Here is a 22,302-nt window from a genome sequence, read left to right on the forward strand (position 1 = left end):
TGTCATGGTTAAAAGCCAAGAATTTCCTCTAGGAGCAGGTGAAAAAACAGCTGACATTCCCGATTGTTTTCCTCAGTGTTTAAAATGACTTTTCCAGACCTAAAGGCTGTAAGCATTTTATTAACATTTGATTAGCAATTATTCCTTACTGTGTTGAAGCTGAAATTAGGATCTGGTTTCCTTACATTGCCACCAAAAAAAACCTAAGCCCCAAATAACTCAACTCTCTTTCACAAAGAATCATTCCAAAATAATTTTCCCTTTTCCTCTCCTTAGCAATCTCAAAAAGTCATGGACAATCGGAGCTGGGAAAGACTTAGAGCTCATGCAGTCCAACTGCCTCCTGTATATATGGGGAAACCAAGGCCCAGAGAGGGAGAGAGATTTTCCCCAAGACCCAAAGAGTGTCAGAGCTGACAACACCTGCCTGCTTCTCTAGTGCTCTTTCCAATACACTGTGCTGGCCCATTAGAAGATGATCTGTGGGGGCCCAATATAGCTGTGACTCTGGGTCAAATTTATTTATAATTTATTAGACAAGCAAATAACAGGGGTTTTATTTGAACACCAGAATGTAATTTCTCTTAGGTAATACAATTTGTAGGCTGAGCATGAAACTTAAAACCTGAAATAAATCAGTGTTCACAGCATGTAACAATGTACAGTCAACTGTAATGTGACATTTTGTTTTATGGGTAAACATATAGCAATTAAGTCAAATATATCCAACTGGAATTACTTGGTGGCTTTGATTTGTGTGAATGCCCATAGCAGATTTATTCAGATTCTGAAGGGAATTGTTAGTATGAATTATCTGGCTTTATAGGAGCTTTGTATGATAGTCCCTATTTGTAAGTGATACACAGACTATGTAGCTAAATTAAAAACCAGGAAATAGTCGATGTGATAGGAAAGATTGGCTAGAATATAGCAAAGATGAAATGTTTGTAGCCTAAAAAATAAAAAAAGGACTTTTTGGTAATATTCATATTCACTTGCTAATTAACATATTTGTGTGTATATATTTAAGGCCATATGCTATTAACCCATTTTAAAGCCATCAACATCAACCAATTAGGATGACAATTCTGGTGTCAATCTAGTGGTCTATTTCGTGGTTCTCTTCAAGGATTCAATTGGGACATGCTGTTTCTGATAGTTATTTGGGAGAAGCCATCAACTAAATAAACAACCCCATTGGTTTATGAATGCAAATATTGAGAGAGGTACAGTCTACATATTTTAGGATAGCTAAACTTTATTTACATAACTGCCTCCAAATGGAAAGGTTACAAACAACAATAACAACAGCAAAAATAAGAGTCGATTTAAGGATAGTTAAAACACCTAAACGATCAACACTAAAAGTCAAACTGGTTAAGCCATATATTCCCTCTGCCCTGGACTCCAGGCTCCTGATGTGATCGACTGATGTCAAAAAGGTGCAATAGTGCCAACAGGATGCCTAGTAGGCAGCTCTTTCTTAACGGGAATTAATGGCTTGATAACTTGCAGTAAACATCATACTCCTATAGCCATTGCCCATATGACACTGCATTTACTCAGAGCCCAGGGAGGCAGTCTCCATTTTGCCATAGAGAGATTGCCCACAGAATCATTTGTTTTCCCTATGTATTTGGAGTGTGTTTGGAATTTGCCCTTTTCTGTTTTTGTAAAAATAAGCTCCAAAATATTACAAGTAGTGTCCTAAAATACCTTGGATTGGAACAGATTAACCTTTGAATCACCTAACCAGGTTTAGAAGTAGGCCCATGTTGAATTTGTGTTTATCAGACAGAAAATCAGCACCATTAGTTTAAAGGAAAGAGTGTAGCTAAGTTCCAAAAGCATTGAATGGTGATATTTCTTTTGTAAGATGTAGCTGGAAATATGATGGAAATTTCAGAAATCTAACCACCTCATATGCCAAGTTTCCCATTTGTTATCCAGAGAGTCATTCACACAGCCCCTATTACTATTAGCAGTAGGAGTGTTAACTCCCCCAGGAAACTGTAACCTTTCAATATATTATCCATGGCTTAGGAATCATTTTGATTTTCTACCTCAAGAATTTAGCCAAATGAGAACTATTTACTGAACTCCTTTTTTTTCCCAGTGCTTCTTCATGTGCTAAAACTCTGCCAGCACTTGTCATATCAGAACTAGCTACAGAACATACAGTAGTATATAAAACATTACTACTATATAGCTTTGTTTCCTCTCCCTTCCTTTGTGCTATTATTGTCAATTTACATCTTTATACATTATAAGCCCATCCACACATATTTATAATTATTGTTTTATGCAATTGTCCTTTAAAACCAATGGGAGAAAATATTTACTAAGGAAAAATACAATAATAAAAATTTACCTATGTAGTTACCTTTACTGATGTTCTTTGTTTCTTCCTATGGCTTTAGGTTACTGTCTAGTGTCCTTTCATTTCAACCTAAAGGTCTCCCTTTGGCATTTTTCATACGTCTAATAGTGACAGACTCCTTCAGTTTTTGTTTATCTGGGAATGTCTTAATTTCTCCTTCATTTTTGAAGAACAGTTTTGCCAGATATAGAATTCTTGGTTGACAGTTTTTTCCTTTCATTGTCTTGAATGTGTTATCCCACACCTTCTGGGCTTCTTGGTTTCCGATGAGAAGTTCGTTGTTAATCTTACTGAGTATTAGTTGTACATGATGAGTTGCTTCTCTCGCTGCTTTCGTGATTCTCTAATTGTCTTTAACTTTCAACATAGAGCTATGAGAAATAATAGGCTTGGATAATTATTTAACATAGAGCTAGAAAGTGAAATTTCACAAAGCAATACAGTGAATGAGTGTCTATTTCTAAAAGCAAGGTAATGTCTCTAAGTGTACACATTTGGCCTGTATAAAGGAGATATTGTCTCAATGACAAAAATGAAGGAACTATTTTCCAAGTTAAGTTAATGGAAAATAAATCTTATTTCCGGCTGGTATACCTAGAATAAGAAACAGAAGTCAAGCTGGTGTCGGGTAGAGTAGGGATATGTTTTGGGAAGGAGAAGAACTTGGTTAGCAGTAATAGCAACCTCCTGCAAACCCCTGTAGCTCTTCAGGTTTTATATTACTTATTAAGGCAGTTATATATTTGCTTCTCGTTAATTAAGGTATCTGCATAAGTGTGATACCTAAGTGTGTGAATTTGTTGGGCACTCAGTCCCTGATGTTGTGGGTGGTACATTTATATCAGAAGGTCTCTGCGCTGTCAGCTCACAGATGGTGCTGCTGGAATTTAGTTCAAACTTGTGGAATCACTACATACAACTTCACTGGTGATTACACTGTATATGTTCCTGCCTCTTTCTGGAAACATGAAAACACAAGATGTCGACCATCTGAGATGTCAGGGTAGTCCTTAAACGTAGTTGCTATTTAAAGATGTATAAATTACAACCAGCCCAACAAATTTAATCTTTGGGACAGGAACATATTTGAAGTTTTGATTTAGGTGAAAGCTGCCATAACTTAGGAATTCACCATTTGTTTTAACAAAATTGATCAGATGCTAAATGTGTATAAGTAGAAAGAGTAGGAAACAAAATGGAATTATGTTAAATTGAATGCAAATGCAAGGAGTTCAGTATGATTAAGCCTCTCTAGATGTTTTCAACTAGAATTACTTGGAATAAACAGGAAGAGATGAATGGGAGAAAATAAGGAAGAACCTATACTTTGGCAGGTTGATTTATCCACCTAATCAGGAGTACATGAGATGAGGACCTTGGAAGATTTTATTCCACTACTTTTCCACACCTTCTAGAGAGGAACTCCTTGTGGACTATATATTTCTTGAGGGCAGGCTCCATGTTCTATTGTTACCACTTACCCACGCCAACTTGAAAGTTGGCTGCCACATGTTCCCAGGGGCCATGTTGTCTTCTTCTGAGCCTGTGATTTGACCAGGTTTAGCTGAGGATCTAGGAAGAAGAACTTCATTGCCCCCCTCCTGAACCTAAAGGCATTTTGCAACTCTCAAGTCCCTTTAACCTTTCTCTTATCTTACTTGCCCTCAACTGATTCTCCTGTGATATCCCCAAGGATTAGGCAGAAAGGTAGCATTATCTGCAGTACTGGTGTGGTTGAAAAGCTCTACTAACTATTGTTTGTGTGGGCTTGCTGTACTCATCTGTAAAATGGGGAATTATATGATCTCTCAGGTCCTTTCTAACTCACTTACCATTCCAAGTCTATGACTTAATTCCTTTAGTAACATGTTGAATATAATGCTGAGCATTTATGGGGTGCCTAGTACATCTAATATCTCCATTTCTCATACTGGATGCCATCTCCTGGGAGATAAGTTCTCTGCTTCCCAACCATCTCCTTCCCTGTTGCATCTAGCTAGGACATGCAAGTTGATTTCTTCAAAGATGAAAATTACCATGGCTGAATCCAGAAGTACGTTGAACAAACAGGATAGTCAGAATGTGTGTATATTACCTGGTATATCAAAAGAGGTTAAATGTGGAGGAGGGAAACAGGTGTTTATTTAACAAAATTTTAATTGAGTATGACTAAACAGAATCTCAGATGATGATGGAGAAGCCCATGTTAGAACTGGTCAAGACATTCTTACCTACTGAGCTCGGTGAAAAGAAACAAAGAAAGGTGGAACTATAAATATGCGTTGGCTGAAGCCTGGTATAAGCTGTCCTTTTTCCCTCCCACACTTATACTCTCCTATTCCTGCCACTCTGTCACTGCCATCATCACCAAATAGTTTTGAGGGATAGGGAAGGAGTCCAGGTAAGACAGCGAGCCAAGCACTTCAGTCCCAGGAGCAAGCAAACTGTGCACATCCCATCCACCAAAGAAAGCCAACAGAGAAAAATAATTCACCACGATCTCTACCAATATATACCTTGCCAAAAGACCACAGGATCAAGCTCTGCCCAAGACAAAGTACAAATTAGCTGGACTTGGTTACATGAGGCTCTTCCCAGACCTTGTGGTTAAATTCTAATAAGCTTCTTAGGAAAAACAAGGTACCTGTCTTGAGGAATGGATTCCTAGGCAGAGCCAATAGGAGAAATGCTCGATGAGGTTTGAAATTCAAAATAAGAAGCAATGATGAGAGAGACCTAGATGGGAATGGAAATTTTTGTATCTATACTAGGCTCCAACTTTATGCTTATTTCAGAAAAGTAAAATTAATCTAAGATATGCTACCAAGTGGCAAGTATATAGGTAGACTAGATTAGCGAGCATTTTTATTTAGGAGATGAAAGGTGAGTGTGAAGGAAAGTTTAGTCAAATGCTACATAGAAATTATTTCATAAGCATATACAATCAACCCAGCAGAAAGCTCTGCAACTAGAATTTCTGAAACTAAAATTGACTAAGCTAAAGTTGGAAGAATGATCACCAGTATCAATAGTAAGTAGATGTAAAATGACTGTGAACTTTGTTAAAAGACCATCAGACTAAATATGCGATTCTAATAAAGTAGTGAATATTTTCAAAATGTTAATGGCTAAGCTTGAGTTGCACTACAGTGTTAGTGATTTCCTTTAAAACAGTGTTGTAAATGCTTACCAAAAGTCAGGGCTTAAATTCCTTTACGGTTGGAGAATACCAGCAGTTCCATTTCACATCTCTTTATCCACTGTTTGACCACTCCATTCAAACCACTTGAGGTATAGGAAGGAAAACTACACCACAATAAGGAAGCTTGGCAGCTTCAGAACGTAACTAGGGTTGTCAATGGCCCTCATAAAATTCCAGTGCTCTAGTAGTCTTCTGTGACCAAAGTATTACAAAACCTATACATGGTGGAGATGACTCAGAAAGAGCCAATTGTTCTAGCATCTTTAATGCTGTATTTACCAAACAAAACACTGTGTTAGGACACTCCCCATTTTTCATATTTAAAAGAATCACCTGGGCATTTCTTAAGTTAATTTTCACTCAAGGAATGAGGCTAAAAAGTATTCAAGATCACCATTCTTTTGCTTCTTCTGTTTCAACCTTTAAAAGTATGTTATTAGATATGAATATTATAATAATTTTACTCATGTTTCCTGTTTCCTGGGGGAGCCCATTTTCCCCTTAGGATTCTATGGCCTAAAACTTAGAAAGGGAAAGGTTTGAAGCTCTCTGACCTCCAAGGAAGTAATAACTAGAAACTCACAATCTAGTTTTTCATCAAGTCCCAGCGAGTTTATTTATACCAGGTGCGCCAGGTCATTTATTATCCTTCCAAATAACACAATGCAGCCTTAATTATTTGAAACATATTTAAATATTCATATTTTTCAAGTAGTACCCCAGAGAAGGAAAACCATTTCCACTGAAAACCTATTTATAAATTCTAGTCTAGACCCAGTCTTTAAAGGAAGGAAGCTCTGACAGGGAAACTAGAGGCATCTCCCTAAGCCTTGGTGGGCCACAGGCCTTCTGGGAGAATAGTGAAGCGTCATCCTCCAGTCGTTGAGGTTGGCTCCTCAAGCTCTGTGCTTAATGACATGGCTGATGTGGTTCATACACAGAGGTTATTTTTAGAGGCAAGAATTCTCATTTCCCAAAAGTATAACCACAAGATGTCTATTTGGAATGAATCAGATTTATACACTAGAATAATAGTAAATGCTCAGATCGTATCTGTGTAACCTCAGTTCCCTGAGGAAATATGTAATATCTTGGTACACTCTCACCCTGGAACCCTTACCCTCTGTCAGTGGCCCTCATCTAACTGAGGCAATTCCTTTGGAAACCGAGTGATGCCATGGGGTTACACAGATGTCTTCAAAGTAAGTTTCCTTCCAGAAAAGTTATATTTTGTCCTTGTGGCTTTTCACAATAATTTAAAACTGGCATAGGGACAAAAAGTCACTAATCTTCAACAATGGTGGTAGCCAGGGTCAGACGCCTTCCGAGGGAAGTTAGACTTGGGATCCTGCAAGGGTATTTCACTGTGTTTGCATTTTGCTGCTACACCTGGCAAATCAGCCTGAGCTGGCCAGCTTCTCGAAGTTAGGCCAAGCTTGGCTCCAGCCTTACAAGTGGAACTTTATTTTGTGGGGCTTTTGGCCCCTTAAACTGAGATTTAGTCTAGTAAGTCTAGAGACTGTAGAGGAGGGCATTACAGAGCTGAGAATTAACACACACGGGCTGACTAATCTAGCAAACAGAGTACTCAACAGGGATTGGAAGAGGCTCACTGGGTGGCCTCCGGAACCTCATTCAGCTACTTAGTGCATTGGTTGGCCACATCCCTTTGGATTAGTTGGTTCATTTGCTTAGGAAGATCAATTTTCTGCATTCCTCTTTGACTTTCCCCCACTATATCAGAGGAGGAGGCTCCCTCACCTAGAGGGAAATAGAAGACCTGCCTCTCAGGGTAGCGCCCTAATAAAGTGAGTGATGGCAGTCAGTCAATCAGTCTATCTGTACCTCTGTGTAGGTGTCTAGCCTCAGTGTATCCAGGGCTCCCTGACGGGAATCGGCTATTACCATACCAGAGCAATAGCAATGGAAGATCAGACCAGGGTTAAAGAGGGAGATTGGGAGAAATCAAAAGTTGGTGAATAAGTTGCTTATTTATTTATTTTTTCAAGTAATGTTATTGAGATCATAATGGTTTATAACATTGTGTAATTTTGAGTGTACATCGTTATTTATCAGTTTCTGAACACACTTCATTGTGCTCACCCCCAGTAGTCTAAGTTTTGTCCATCACCATACATATGTGCCCCTTTATCCCTTTAGCCTACCTCCTACCCGCTTCCCCTCTGGTAACCACTAATCTGTTCTCTTTATCCATGTGTTTGTTTATCTTCCACCTATGACTGAAAGCATCCTGTATTTGTCTTTCTCTGTCTGGCTTATTTCACTTAACATCATACCCTCAAGGTTCATCCATGTTGTTGCAAATGGGACAATTTTGTCTTTTTTATGGCTGAATAGTATTCCATTGTATATATATACCACATCTTCTTTATCCATTCATCCACAGAAGGGCACTTGGGTTGCTTCCACATCTTGGCTATTATGAATAATGCTGCAATGAACATATGAGTGCCTAAACTTCTTTGGATCATTGATTTCAAGTTCTTTGGATAAATACCCAGTAGTAGGATAGCTCAATCATATGGTACTTCTATTTTTAACTTTTTGAAAAATCTCCATACTGTTTTCCATAGTGGCTGCACCAGTTTGCATTCCCACCAGCAGTGTATGAGGATTCTATTTTCTCCACAACCTCTCCAACATTTGTTGTTTTTTATCTTGGTAATTATAGCCATTCTGACCGGTATAAGGGAAATTGCTTATTTATTTTGCTAACCCATTGATTCATTCAGTCTTTCAGTTACCAAGCATTTCCTGAGCACCTACTATGTGTCAGGCACTGTGCTAGCCCCAGGGCCATGCCCTTTCCAAGTCAATACTGGAGTACAGAAGCCCTCCTCCTTGGTTCCATTCCAAATCCTAACAACCTTGCAGTAGCTACCTTTAAACAGTTTTCAAGCTAAAAATGAGCACATTCCCTCACATCTCTCTCCGCCCCAATTTCCTTATTTGTAAAATGAGGCTAATAATACTCTCCCTGCTACCTCACAGGGGTCCTGAATGGATCAACTGAGAAAAGAGATATGGAAATACTTTTAATTATAAAAATAATGAGGGGCTGGCCTGGTGGTGCAGCGGTTAAGTTCGCATGTTCCGCTTCTCGGCAGCCCGAGGTTCACCAGTTCGGATCCTGGGTGTGGACATGGCACCGCTTGGCAAGCCATGCTGTGGTAGATGTCCCACGTATAAAGTGGAGGAAGATGGGCACGGATGTTAGCTCAGGGCCAGTCTTCCTCAGCAAAAAGAGGAGGATTGGCAGTAGTTAGCTCAGGGCTAATCTTCCTCAAAAAAATAAAAATAAAAAATAATGAAATGCTGATAGTAATGAAACAATAACTAAGATTTATGGAGGGCCTACAGTGTTCTACAGAATGAGCCCTACCCGGGCCATAACTAAGTTTTAACTGGTACCAAAAATTCACAGTTCATTCCCTTCAGAGATTCAGATTTTATTAATATATAGTTTTTAATAGATAATATATTATTGTGTGAGCACTTACTGTTTGTGAGATACTAAGCTCAGTGCTTTACATGGCTTTCCGCATTTAATCCCCACAGTAATGCACTGTGGGAGATAGGTACTGGTATTATGTCCATTTTATAGATAAGAAGCATAAGACACAGAGACGTTAAAGAATAACTTGTTTATAGTAACAAAGCTAGAAAATGATAGAATCTAGATTTGAATGCAAGTTTTCTGACTCTAGAATATGAGCTTTTAACTGCCATGCTATGCTTCCTCTTGGAAAAGGATAAAACTCTATATAGTTCTATGCCGTTGGTAATATTATTATAAATGTTATATTTTAAGGCAGTGGACAGCTTCCTAAAACAGCAGAGAACCATTTCTGGGAGGGAGCCCCACTGAAATAGTTTTCATTTCATCCTGAGTTTGCTTCTTTCACATCCTGGTTTGTTTTACCATCCAGACATTTATTTAACGGGGAGGACTTATTTTCAGAAGTTTCAGCACCACGTTAACAAACATAAAGTAAGAATCGGGGAAGCTGGAAGTGGTAGAGAAAGTGTGTGCTGAGGATAAGAGGCGGCCATGGAGGCAGTGCCCAGACAACAGCGTAACTGGGCGTGGGTGGTCTTCTTACTGAGACCATATGGAAGCACAGCCTCTAGCAGGTCCCTTTGCTCTCCATTACTAAGCATCTCTCCATGCAGCCTTAGTGCGCAGACTTATCTTATTGGGAGCATCCAGAAGGGTTTCCTCAGACTCTTACGAAAATTCCACCCAGCCTTCTTTCTGGTGCCTCAGTATTTGTCCATGGAGTATTATTTGTTTTGCTTTACAAGACGTTTGTAATAAGCTCTGGATGTCTGCTACTGTGGCTGCTACTGCTTCTCCTTCTCTTCCTCCTCTTCCCCTTCTTCCTCTTCAAGATCATCATCATATTATCCTCAGCAGCAGAGTCAACATGTTCGAGAACTTATTACCTTGCCAAGGAATGTGCTAAGCACTTTACGTGCATTGTTCTATTTATTTGTTCATTCATCCATTTAATGAATATTTATTGAACATTTGCTTTGTGCTAAACACTGCTACACACTGGTAATGGAAACGGACTATTATCTCTTCTGTTGGTCTAGTGGGGGTGCAACACAGGAATATATAGTAATTACAAACTGTGGAAAGTTCTATGAAAGAATGATACATAGGGCTACGAAAGGTGAATGGTGCTATTTAATTTAATTCTGCAACAACCCTGTGAAGTTAATGAATAGTATAATCCTCCATTTCACAAGTGAGGAAACTAAAGTTCAGAGAAGTTAAGTGACTTGCCCAAAGTGACACAGCTAGTAACTAGGCTGAGCAGAGATTCAAATCCATGCTGGTCAGATTCCAAAGCTTACACTCTTAAGTGCTATACTTTATTGCCTCTTCAGTGTGTGAAGTGCATATATAGCCATTAATTCTAGCCCTATACATTTGGATTCTGGCTTCATCTCAAATGTGTGGCATTGCAATTGTTTCCAATTAGTTGTGGCTGTGGTTTGGTGGATTCGTTCAAAGAAAGTGTGCGCGCAAAACAGAGGTCACGTGCCCTAGGCCTTGTGGATGTGCACAATGTATAAATAATAATGGCATTCCAGAAAAACTGGGAGTCATTGGAGTCACCACATTTGTTTCCCATTAGCTTGTGCTACTCAAATACAAACAGTCAAGCAGATGTTTACATTGCTGTGGACATGGAAAGCCGGGCCCCTAAAGCATTCCTTGCAGGTTGTATAAAGCTGAGCATCCAAATAGTTCAAAATCAGTTTTGTAAGCCCAGCTTAATAGCTTTAAAATGTAACCTGGATTCCAGATATTTAAAAAAATGCCTAGAGAGAGGTATGCAAGTAGCCAAAAGAGACAAAACCAGCTAAATCCTCAAAATATGCAGCAAACCTCATATTTGCAGTATCTATTTTGTTACTTCTCTTTGATTTTTAAAATGCTAAAGAGCCTAAAGTCAAGAAAACTCTTAGCCATGTAGCAGCAGTAATGGAATTTTTCATTCTCTTCTAACCAGCTGTCTGAAGCTTTTCAAAACAAAGCTGTTTATGATGAGATAGTTTGGTTATTTAAGACACAGTAGATGGCAAGGCTGGGGAAAACAAGCAGGAGACATCCAATGTCACAATCTCCCCCTCTCGGCTCTCGCACTCAATAACAAAAGGCTTTCCCATCCAGGTAAAGTTCGTGGCTAGCATCTGAGAAAATGAGATTGGACTAGAAATTCTCTCAGGTAAAGGCAGTCAAGATGGCAAAAATGTGAGAGGAAGACCCCATTAGTTGATGTCTTTACCCAAGACAGCACATTTTTCTTGGAGAGCACTAGACTTGGGAGCAGAGGACTTTATTTTTAGTGAGGTCTCTGTCACTTACTCGGTGACTTGGTCAAGTCAGGTCCCCTCTCTGAGCCTCAGTGTCTTCCCTTGATGTGGGAAATGGGGATGGCAGTTTTCCCTGTTACACAAATTGGTAGTGAGGATTCAAGGATTATGTGAGAGAACATATGTTAACCCCTAGCACAGTGTGTGGCTGATAAGGTTCCTATCTTTGCAATCAAGATAATTCCCAGAGGCACATTATTTATACCATATAGACAGATCAAGAGTTGCTGCTCTCACTGGTCTAATTTCAGCATATTTGGTCCTCCTAAGAACAACAAGTATGTCCTGTGATCTTTGTTCTCCTGTCAACCAAGCATGAAAAGAGCTTTGGCCAAATCACATTGTCCCATGCTGCAGTGCCTTTTGTTATCTTCGTTATGGTTTTAAGAACATGAAATTGCTCTATTCTAGAAAGTCTTTTTTTCTCTTACACTGTGGTTCTAATTTTCTCAAGTAATTATTCCGGGCTTTTTGTTTCCTTTTATCACACAATCCTGAGTACCTGTTCCAGGGCTAACTTTAAATATTTCCCTTTCAAATCAAATGAAGTCAATCACCTTTACATAAGGGTATTTTCATTAACTACAAAGACAAAAAGGTCATGATGTCCATACCTAAGCGAAAATGAAATCATCACATTGCATTTGCTTTTTTAAAAAAATGGTTTGGAGAGCATGTACTAAGGATTTATGTGTGTTACATGGGGCTAAGGTGACTCTTGTCCGAAGATGGTTTCAGAAGGCTTCTGGAAATTGGAGCAACACTGGAGCAGCCTTTCTTAAAGTGTGGTCTCTGGTTCACTCACGGTAAGATATGGGGGAGATCTAGTTAAAAATGCAGATCTGGGGGCTGGCCCCGTGGCCGAGTGGTTGAGTTCGCGCGCTCTGCTGCAGGCGGCCCAGTGTTTCGTTGGTTCGAATCCTGGGCGCGGACATGGCACTGCTCATCAAACCACGCTGAGGCAGCGTCCCACATGCCACAACTAGAAGGACCCACAACGAAGAATATACAACTATGTACCGGGGCGGGGGGGGCGGGGGCTTTGGGAGAAAAAGGAAAAAATAAAAAATCTTAAAAAAAAAAATGCAGATCTGTGCTCCACAACAGACCTGCTAAGTCGGAAGCTCTGTGGGTGGGGCCTGGGAGCCTGAGTTTTTAACAAACATCCTAGGTGATTCTTATGGAAATTAGAGACTCCCATGGTGTATAAATATGTACACACACTTTGACTCAGTAGTCCCACTAACAGAAGATAATTCAAAATATGGAAAGAGTTATGTGAATGATCCTGATACTCCATCTTTATTTATAGAAGCAAAAGAACTAGAAGCAATGTAAATACTCAGTATTAGGAGAATGGTTAAGTAAATTTCAGTAGATCCTTTAAGGTTTCTATGCTAGGTATTTTATCACATGCAAAGCATTACATTTATCCCATTAATTCATTATAACAATTCTATGAGGCAGCCGTTATTTTCCTCATTTTACAGATGAGGACATTGAGGTTTGTGGAGATTAAGCAGCAGAGTTAATAAGTGGGAAAAAAAATTAATAAAGGGAAAAGCCAGGATTTGAACCCGTCAGTCTGATTCTAAAATCCAAGCTCAACTATGTAAAAATACAGGCATTAAAAAAAAAGCATACCTTTGAAAACACAAATATTGTTTATTAGAGTTTGGAAATTGGTTTTTTTTTCCTTACTTTTCTTTCCTTTCACCTTTCTATATTATATTGATACTTATGTAATTTAAATATTAGATTATAAAATAAAAATTGATTGGATATTTAAGCAACTGTGACAGTCTCCTGTGGCTCAAACAGAGTCGCAAGGCGGGTGGTAGCTGTAGAAAGAGCCAGGCTGTGAAAGGCACTGTGCGCTTGCCCCTAAGGCATGCCAAGCAATGCATGGCAGAAATGTCAGGTTTATAGAATGGTTATGGGAGTAATGGAGTAAAATAATCAACTTGTGTTTTAATAAGATAGTTTACATTGATAATCATTATTCTAAACCTTGGCTTTTAAAAACCTAACAGGATAGGGGCTGGCCCCGTGGCCAAGTGGTTAAGTTCGCGTGCTCCACTGCAGGCGGCCCAGTGTTTCGTTGGTTCCAGTCCTGGGCGCAGACATGGCACTGCTCGTCAAGCCACGCTGGGGCAGCGTCCCACATGCCACAACTAGAGGGACCCAGGATGAAGAATATACAACTATGTACTGGGGGTTTTGGGGAGAAAAAGGAGAAAAATAAAATCTTAAAAAAAAAAAAACTAACAGGATAGAGTCCTTTGAAAATGGTAAACAGTTAATCAACGGCATTAGACACCTTAAGTTACCTGATTTTGTGTGCAAGGGCCTCATAACTTTCTTTTTAAAAAGTGAGTGTTCCGTCTGGAAGACACTGTAAAGAGAGAGAGGGAACAAAAAGGTCAATATCGTGCATTGCAGTTAGCTGATTTCATTTCTGTGCCAAATTCTGAGCTGTGCTAAATCCACAGTCCTCGCTGGCAGTTAGTTCCTTGTCTCTGACACATTACCCTTCTTTCAGCACTCTGGAGCTTCAGACTCTTCTTTAAAACTTTTGCATTAACAATAGCTTTCTAGGTTTGGATTTGCTTTGTTAATGTGTAAGGGTTAGGCTCATCGGCAGATGTCGGTGTAAAATGGTTTGAAAGTATACTATAATCCTTCTTCAATGCTAAAGTTGTCTCCAAAATGGGAGTAATTTAAGAACTAAAGAAAGTAATCTCACTGCCAAAGTTTTAAAGCTTTTTTTTTTAATTGCACTTAAAAAAAAAAACTGAACTACCAGAGAATACTGGGGGCATTGTACACAAGATTGGAAAATGGCCTCTCAGAGATTAACTACAAGTCTCAGCCAGGGTCGCCCAAAAGGGTTTAGCTATTCATTCACAAGTTCTTCTGTAATTAATCTGTGGTTTGGCTTTCCCTTTTTCCTGAAGTTGTGGAAGCAGCTTTTAAAGAATTAAAGATACCACATACTTCATTTTGCTTCAGTTCAATAACACATTTATTGAGTGCCTACTATGTCCAGACACTGCCTTCAATGCTATGGGGTTCAAAGATAGATAAGACACAGCCTTTGGGCAGCTCACAGCCTGATGGTGGAGCAAAGTCACGTGTACAAATAAGTAATACCAGGGTGCATACATAAAGTGCTCTATAGGAGATACAGATAAAGGGAACAGTGGTGGAAGAGGGCAAAGGGAGAACTATAATGACCATCCGTGGTAGCCAGGAAGCTTTATCAAAGAAGTGACATTTGAGCTTGTCTTGAAAGGATGGAGTGCTTTCAATAGACAGAAATGAAAACAGCTCCTATTTGGTGCTCAATTAATGTTTACTGAAGGGATTAATGAAAAGCACAGATGTGAGATGTGCTTGAGAAATAGCAAGTTCACTAATCTATGCCTAACCACAAATCGCCTTTATGTGAATAATTCTAATTCAGGTAGTCTGTGACATACGTGAAGGATGTATTTTGAAAATTAACCTAAAAATGCTATGTCAAAAGCAATTTTCCCATAAGAAATAATGGTAAAGGAGATTAGGGTATTTGGGTCAAACTGAAGTGACATAATAGTCTAAATTAGCAGTACTCAAAGAATGGTTTATGGACCCTGGTAATCCATGAAACCCAGGAAGCCATAAGGCCAAAATTACTTACACGACAATACTAAGATGTTGTTTGCCTTTTTCACTGTGTTGATATTTGCACTGATGGTGCAAAAGCAACGGTGAGTAAACTGTTGGCTCCATGGTATGAATCAAGGCAGTGGCGCTAATCTGTACTAGTAGACGTTGTATGCTTCAGTGGCATACACTTGCAGGAAAATGAAAGGCAGTTTCACTTAAGAATGTCATTTTCAAAGCAATAAAAATGAATAATTTATTAAGCCTTAACCCTTGAGTATACTTTTTAAAAATATTCTGTATTATGAAATGTGAAGTACATTTAAGGTATTTCTGCTGGCAACTGGGTTGACGTGTGTCTCAAGGAAAAGTACCTGTGAGATTATTTAAGCTATGAGCTAAACTAGCCTCTTTTTTCGTGCAACACCAATTTTATTTGAAATAATGACTGACAAACTATGGTTATACAGACTTGAGTATTTGCTAGACATTTGTTCGAAAAAACAAACAGAGTCTTTGAGTTAAAGGAACCACTGACAGTATTTGTTGTCAATGATAAAATATGAACTTTCAAGAGAAAATTAAAATTTTGGAAAACTTGTGTCTACCACCATGAGCTTGAGAACTTCCCAATACTTAAGGACTTTTCTAATGAGATTAGAGGTGATGTTAATGAATGTGATTTTTTTAATATTATGTAATGAAAGTTGTCAACATTTGGAAAACCTGCACAGCTCAGTGAACCAATATTTTCTGGATGTTCCATACGTGATGATACAAAATGAGCAAAAGGCCCATTCAAAGTTCAAAATATACCAATGGACTTTAATGTAGCAGAACATGAAAACTTCATTTGTACACTTTCATATTCCATATGGCAAATAATCTTTCCCACTTGAGTTTTTATGTAGCATGAATGAAAAATAGCGACAATTATCTGAAAGACTACTAAAATACTTGTCTTTTCCCACTACATATCTGTGAGAGACTGGATTTTCTACAAATGTTTCAATCAAAGCATCCTATCACAATAGATTGAATGGAGAAGCAAATATATTAATCTAGCTATTACATTAAGCTGGACATTAAAGAGATCTGCAAAAATGTAAAACAATGCCACCCTTCTTTCTACCTGTTTTATGTCAGGGAAGATATATTTATTTTTCATTAAAAAATGTTATTTATGTTAACATATAATAGGTTTATTCTTTGTTTAAATTAGTTATTAAATAAATATTTTTAAAACTTCTCAGTTATAATTTCTAGGATGGTAAATGTCGATAGATATAACTTATATAAACAAAAGTTGTCTGGGATTCCCAGTAAGAATATAAAGTGGTTCTGAGACCAAAAAGTTTGAGAACCACTGCCCTAGCTTATCCCAGCCTATGTGTCTATATTATACATTTAGATGTATAGCCATTAGGTGTGTAGGAGGAGTGGTAGAGGAGAGAGGATGGTTAGAGAGTGGATGCGTTAGAGTGGCAGAGTAGAGATGATGTTGGAGTGTGAGATGGTGGGTGGTTTAAAGGTTGTTGGTCAGGAAAGAACTCTTTGGGACTTTTCTTTCTTTGCTTGAAACAAAACCCTGCAGAGTCACATTTCTCTATGGTATGGAACTTGTTCCAAGTAGATGTTGGGTTAGCAACTAAATCACAGGTAGAGAACATAAGAGGATAGTTTGCAGTGACAATGAACACAGACTATGGAAACCACAGAAACCAGGGTGTGCCTGTGTATGCAGCATTTTTTATTCTCCATACCTATTCTGCAATTGCAAAAGATCTCATTTTCTGTATATCCAACACCTTTTGTTGCGATTATTAAAAATAGGCGGGACTGAGATATAGGACTAAAAATGGGTGGTGAGGCAGAAGCTAGAGCAGGAATAGAGGATACTGGAATACAGCCTTGGAGAGAGATGATAAGGAAAAGTCAAATGGAGTCTGAGAACTGCCCTCAAAGACCACTCATGCTGTAAACTGGGCCTCTGGGTCAGTAGAGAGACTTGTGGGAGGTGGGAGTCACCATAAAATTAGAAAGATGTTGACTATGTGACCCAAAACCCAGACACTGAGGAGCAAAACAAACATGCCCCTTGGTTGGCACGTTATCTACAATAAAGCAAAATGTATTTCAAAGCATCTTATTGAAATTGTGGAAGAGGGAGATATTTTAAGTTTTTCTAGGGATCGAGGCATGGTACATGGCAATTAACTGTAAGTATTCATTTAAAATGTTTATAAAATGCCACTACTATTCCCTTCATTTGGTGGGAAGCATTTGTAGTTTTAATTTAGTGAATGTAAATATAGTTATGGGAGCTTCCATAAGGGTCTTTTCTGATCTTGGTGTCCTCTCAGCCTATAAATATGCTTTGCCTCTTATGTCTTAAGTTCCTCATCAGTGAGTTCTCCTACCATGGAGGCTTCCAGAAACTTAAATACCATGGTATGAAAAGATCTGATGCAATACAGATCTTCCTCAACTCACGATGGGGTTACATCCTGATAAAATATCCTAAGTCGAAAATGCATGTAATACACCTAACCTTTGGAACATCCTAGCTTAGCCCAGCCTACCTTAAACCTGCTCAAAACAATGACATTAGCCTACAGTTGGGCAAAATCGTCTAACACAAAGCCTATTTTATAATAAAGGGTTGAATATCTCATATAATTGATTGAATACTGTACTGAAAGTGACAAGCAGAATGGTTGTCTGGGTCCAGAACGGTGGTCAGTGAATCGGTCGTTTACCCTTAATGATTGCCTGGCTGACTGGGAACTGCGACTCACTGCTGGTGCCCAGCATCACAAGAGAGGATCACACCACATATCACTAGCCCAGGAAAAGACCAGAATTCAAAGCACAGTTTCCACGGAATGTGTATCACTTTTATACCATTGTAACATCGAAAAATCCTAAGTCCAACCATTGTAAGTCGGGGACTATCTGTCTACACTCTGGCTACTGTGTGGTGTAAGTAGAGTGAAGGAGTGGAGAATCATATCAAATGCTATGGGAAGGTCCAGAAGTATGAAAATCTAAAGACTATAAGCAGTTTACACCTATTTAAATTTGAAAATGATTTCTAAAAGCTTCTGTGTAATTCATTCAACATTTTTTAATGCCTCCTGTTAATACCACACTGTTTTAGACCTATCTGAGAAATATGAAGAGCTGCTGCATTCCTGGTTGTTTTCTTTCAGCTGCTGAGAACCATGTCTGTGCCCAAAGGCAGAGTTCTGGATAAAAACCTTGATGAGGAAGGGCTTGAAAGTGGAGACTGTGGCGATGATGAAGACGAGTGTATCGGAGGCTCTGGAGATGGAATGATGAAAGTGAAGAATCAGCTCCGCTTCCTTGCAGGTAACTGATTCGTGCTGGCTCAAATCTGAGCTAAGGTGCTGATGCTTGGGAATGAAAAACCAATTGAATCTGCTCTCCATAACCCACCTAAAATCCCTGCAACACACAATACCATCAGTTCTTCAAGGGAAGACTATACTCTAGAAAAATGAAGTTTTCAGGTAGCCTTTTTTTAAATCTCTAGACCTAGGTAGATTAAAAGGGTTACTTCTATTTTTCATTGTCTAAAATGAACTGACCTAATGAGTTGACTTTTTTTCCCATTGGAGATTTCCTTGGTTCTTCTCAGTTATAAAAAGAAATGTAATCTTGGGAGTCTAGTGAAAACCAATGTTGGGGTAACTTTCAAAGGAAGAGACGTAGCTGACTCTCTCTTCTTAGAGCGTCATGTTTGTTCTGTCTTCTCATAAGTAGTCTAAGATAGATAGGTTATGACACATAACTGCAGAGCTACATAGAAACAACAGCAATAGAGGGCCAGCCCCAGTGGCCTAGTGGTTAAGTTTGGTGCATTCTGCTTCAGCGGTCCATGTTCGGTTCCTGGGTGTGGACCTACACCACTCGTCAGTGGCCATGCTGTGGTGGCAGCTTACATACAAAGTAGAGGAAGATTGGTAACAGATGTTAGCTCAGGGCGAACCTTCCTCAGCAGAAACGAAAAACAATAGCAATAGAAAAAGTAATAATACACAGCTGCTGGGACCAAGAAGGCAAAACATCAACAAAATACCCCCTCACATTTGTATTGATTATCACAGTTTACAAAGTACTTTCAAATGGATAAGTGTTCTTGTTTCCATTTTACATATTTTTTTTAATTTTTCTTTTTTCGGATGTACATCATATTTCAAATTCTGTATACATTACATCATGTTCACCACCCGAACACTAATTATAGTGCATCCCCTCACATGTGACCCTAATCACCCCTTTTGCCCTCCCCCCTCCCCCAATGGTAACTACCAGTCCAATCTCTAATGCTATGTGTGTTTTTTTTTGGTCGTTTTAATCTTCTACTTATGAATGAGATCATATGGTATTTGACTTTCTCCCTCTGACTTATTTCACTCAGCATAATATCCTCAAGGTCCATCCATGTTGTCACAAATGGCCGGATTTTGTCATTTCTTATGGCTGAGTAGTAGTCCATCATGTATAAATACCACATCTTCTTTATCCATTCGTCCCTTGATGGGCACCTAGGTTGCTTCCAAGTCTTGGCTATTGTGTATAATGCTGCAATGAACATATTAGAAAACTGGGGCTCAGAGAAGAAATGAGATTTACCTAAATGGAAGAACTAGAAATCTAACCTGGATCTTGAGACTTCCAGTGTCATCCTCTTCCCTCTGCAGTGCAGCCTTCTCCTTGAATCCCTATCACCCGTGGCCTCTGAGACCCTACATGGTCCTAATTCTCTTTCAGACTCTTTCCTTCACTGGTTCTTCCTAATCCTACCCCAAAACTGGGTATTATCCAGAGATCTCTTCTTAATCCTCTATCTTTTCTCTCTTTTCCAGAGAACCCACAGATCTTATCCACTCTCACTCTTTCAATTATTGTTTTTATGATTTCTTTAACTTCTTTTTTATTGTGGTGAAAAACATCAAATGTGAAATCTGCCCTTATACCAAACTTTTAAGTGTACAGTACAATATAGTTAATTATATGCACATCACTATACAGCAGATCTCCAGAAATTTTTCATTCCATATGACTGAAACCCTATGCCTATTAAACAGCAACTCTCCTTTTCCCCCCTCTCTCAATCCCTGGCACCACCATTTTACTTTCTGCTTCTATGAGTTTGGCTACTTTAGCTACGTCATATAAGTGGGATCATGTAGTATTTGTCCTGTGTCTGGCTTATTTCACTTAACATAATATTCTCCAGTTTCAGCCGTGACATAGTATATGGCAGGATTTCCTTCTTTTTAAAGGCTGAATAGTATTCCATTGTATGTATAGACCATGATATCTTTATCTATTCATTCTTCGATTGACATTTAGGTTGTTTCCACCTCTTGGCTATTGTGGATAATACTGTAATGAACATTCTTTAGCTATTATATCACTATGGGTATAACATAAAGTTCCCTCTAGTCTTGACTGCTTTCCTGAGCTACCATCCCACATCTATAGCTGCTTACGAGTCATTTCTACCTGGCTTTCCACAGTTACCCATGACTCAACATGTCATAAATCAAAATTATCAATGGACCATCCCACACTGGCTCCTCCCTTAATACTTTATTTTTCTAATTCCACTCCCATTGTTCCAGTCACTGAGGCTTAAAACTAAAGTCATATTTGACTCTTTCTTCTCCCTTGCCCTTCATATGCATTTGGGCTCCAAATCCCTGTAAATTTTTTCTTTGTAATTTTTTCTGCTTCTGTCACTACTTTCTTTCTCTTCCCTTCCACTTTCCTGCATATAGTATTGCAATCGTATCTTAAGTGTTCTCCAGGCTTCTAGGATAAGGCAGGAGTATTGAGAGCCTTAGGCTAGCAGGTTAGAGAACAAAGAATCAGGGACCCAGGCAGAAGATTCCACTAAATTCATCTTGCACAGCTGCCAGGTTAATCTTTCTAAAACATCTCATACCTCTCCCTAGCTCAGCTGCCTTCATTCTGTCCCCATTGCCTGGAGGATAAAGCTCAGACTTCTTAAGAGTTCTGAGGGCCTTCTGGTCTAGCCTAAACTACCCTTCCAGCTTCGTTTCCCACCACTAGCCACACAGAAACCCTCTACCTTGGCAAGAACAGCCAAACTCATGACCCATGAGCCCCAAAAATGTACTATTCTTCTTCCTAGTTTATTTCTATATAGATACTCTTCTTTTCTTCCTTCCTAATTTATACCAATCCCTCAGTGTGCATTTTAAGTATGATGCAGTCAAAAAAATAGATTTAGACGTAGAGCAAACTTGTTTTTGAAATTTGGCTCTATTACTTATGAGCCTAGGACAAGTCTCTTAGCCTCCTGTCTAAGTCTCCATTCCTTCATACATCAAATGAGGATAATTACCCCAACCCCCTAGGACTATCGCAGGATTAAATCAAGGGGAAAAGTTTGTAAAGCATCTAATCTGGTATCTAGCACATGCTAGGTGCTCTGTAATTGTTAGTTTCCCTCCAGGAAATCTTTCACAACCATCTCAGTCCACAGTTATCTCTGTCCTCTGAATTACTAAAATTAATTCTGCCAGTGCTTTCAAAAAATAATCTGCAGTGGCTCCCAAGTTCCATTCCTAGGGTGGAACATGATCACTCAGAGCCTGGCATCCTATAAGAATAATGTTGAATAAACATAATAAGTAAAAATAATAGAGCCAGCCCTGATGACCTAGTAGTTAAAGTTCAGTGCACTCCACTTCAGCAGCCCAGGTTTGGTTCCCAGGCTTATCTGTCAGTAGCCATGCTGTGGGGGTGGCTCACATAGAAGAACTAGAAGGACCTACAAGTAGAATATACAACTATGTACTTGCTGCTTTGGGTAGGGGGGAAAAATAAAGAAAGGAATATTGGCAACAGATGTTAGCTCAGGGCGAATCTTTCCCAAAAAAGACAATAATAATAGAAGCTACTGTTTATTGGACACTTACCGTGCTCTAAGCACCATGCCAGAACTTTACATGCACTGTCTTATATCAACACCACTATGAACTAAGGGTTATTATTATTCCCACTTTGCAGATAAGAAAACTGATGCTGGAAGAGATAATCTGCTTAAGGTCATGCAGTCACAAGGGCAAAGTCAGGATTCAGAGCCAGGCAGGAAGATTTCTAA

At 39.0% G+C, this 22,302-nt stretch overlaps 1 protein-coding gene across 2 annotated transcripts in view; it reads left to right on the forward strand.

The window, feature by feature from the left end:
- Nucleotides 1-22,302, forward strand: part of GPC3 (glypican 3) — a 403,705-nt gene that overhangs the window by 332,834 nt on the left and 48,569 nt on the right. For both annotated transcript variants that reach the window (XM_046673282.1, XM_046673283.1), the window contains one exon: nt 18,353-18,512. In XM_046673282.1, the coding sequence (XP_046529238.1) occupies nt 18,353-18,512 (160 nt within the window). The remainder of the gene's footprint in view (nt 1-18,352; nt 18,513-22,302) is intronic.

This window comes from Equus quagga, chromosome 10, assembly GCF_021613505.1.
Source record: "Equus quagga isolate Etosha38 chromosome 10, UCLA_HA_Equagga_1.0, whole genome shotgun sequence".
NCBI classification, from domain to species: Eukaryota; Metazoa; Chordata; class Mammalia; order Perissodactyla; family Equidae; genus Equus; species Equus quagga.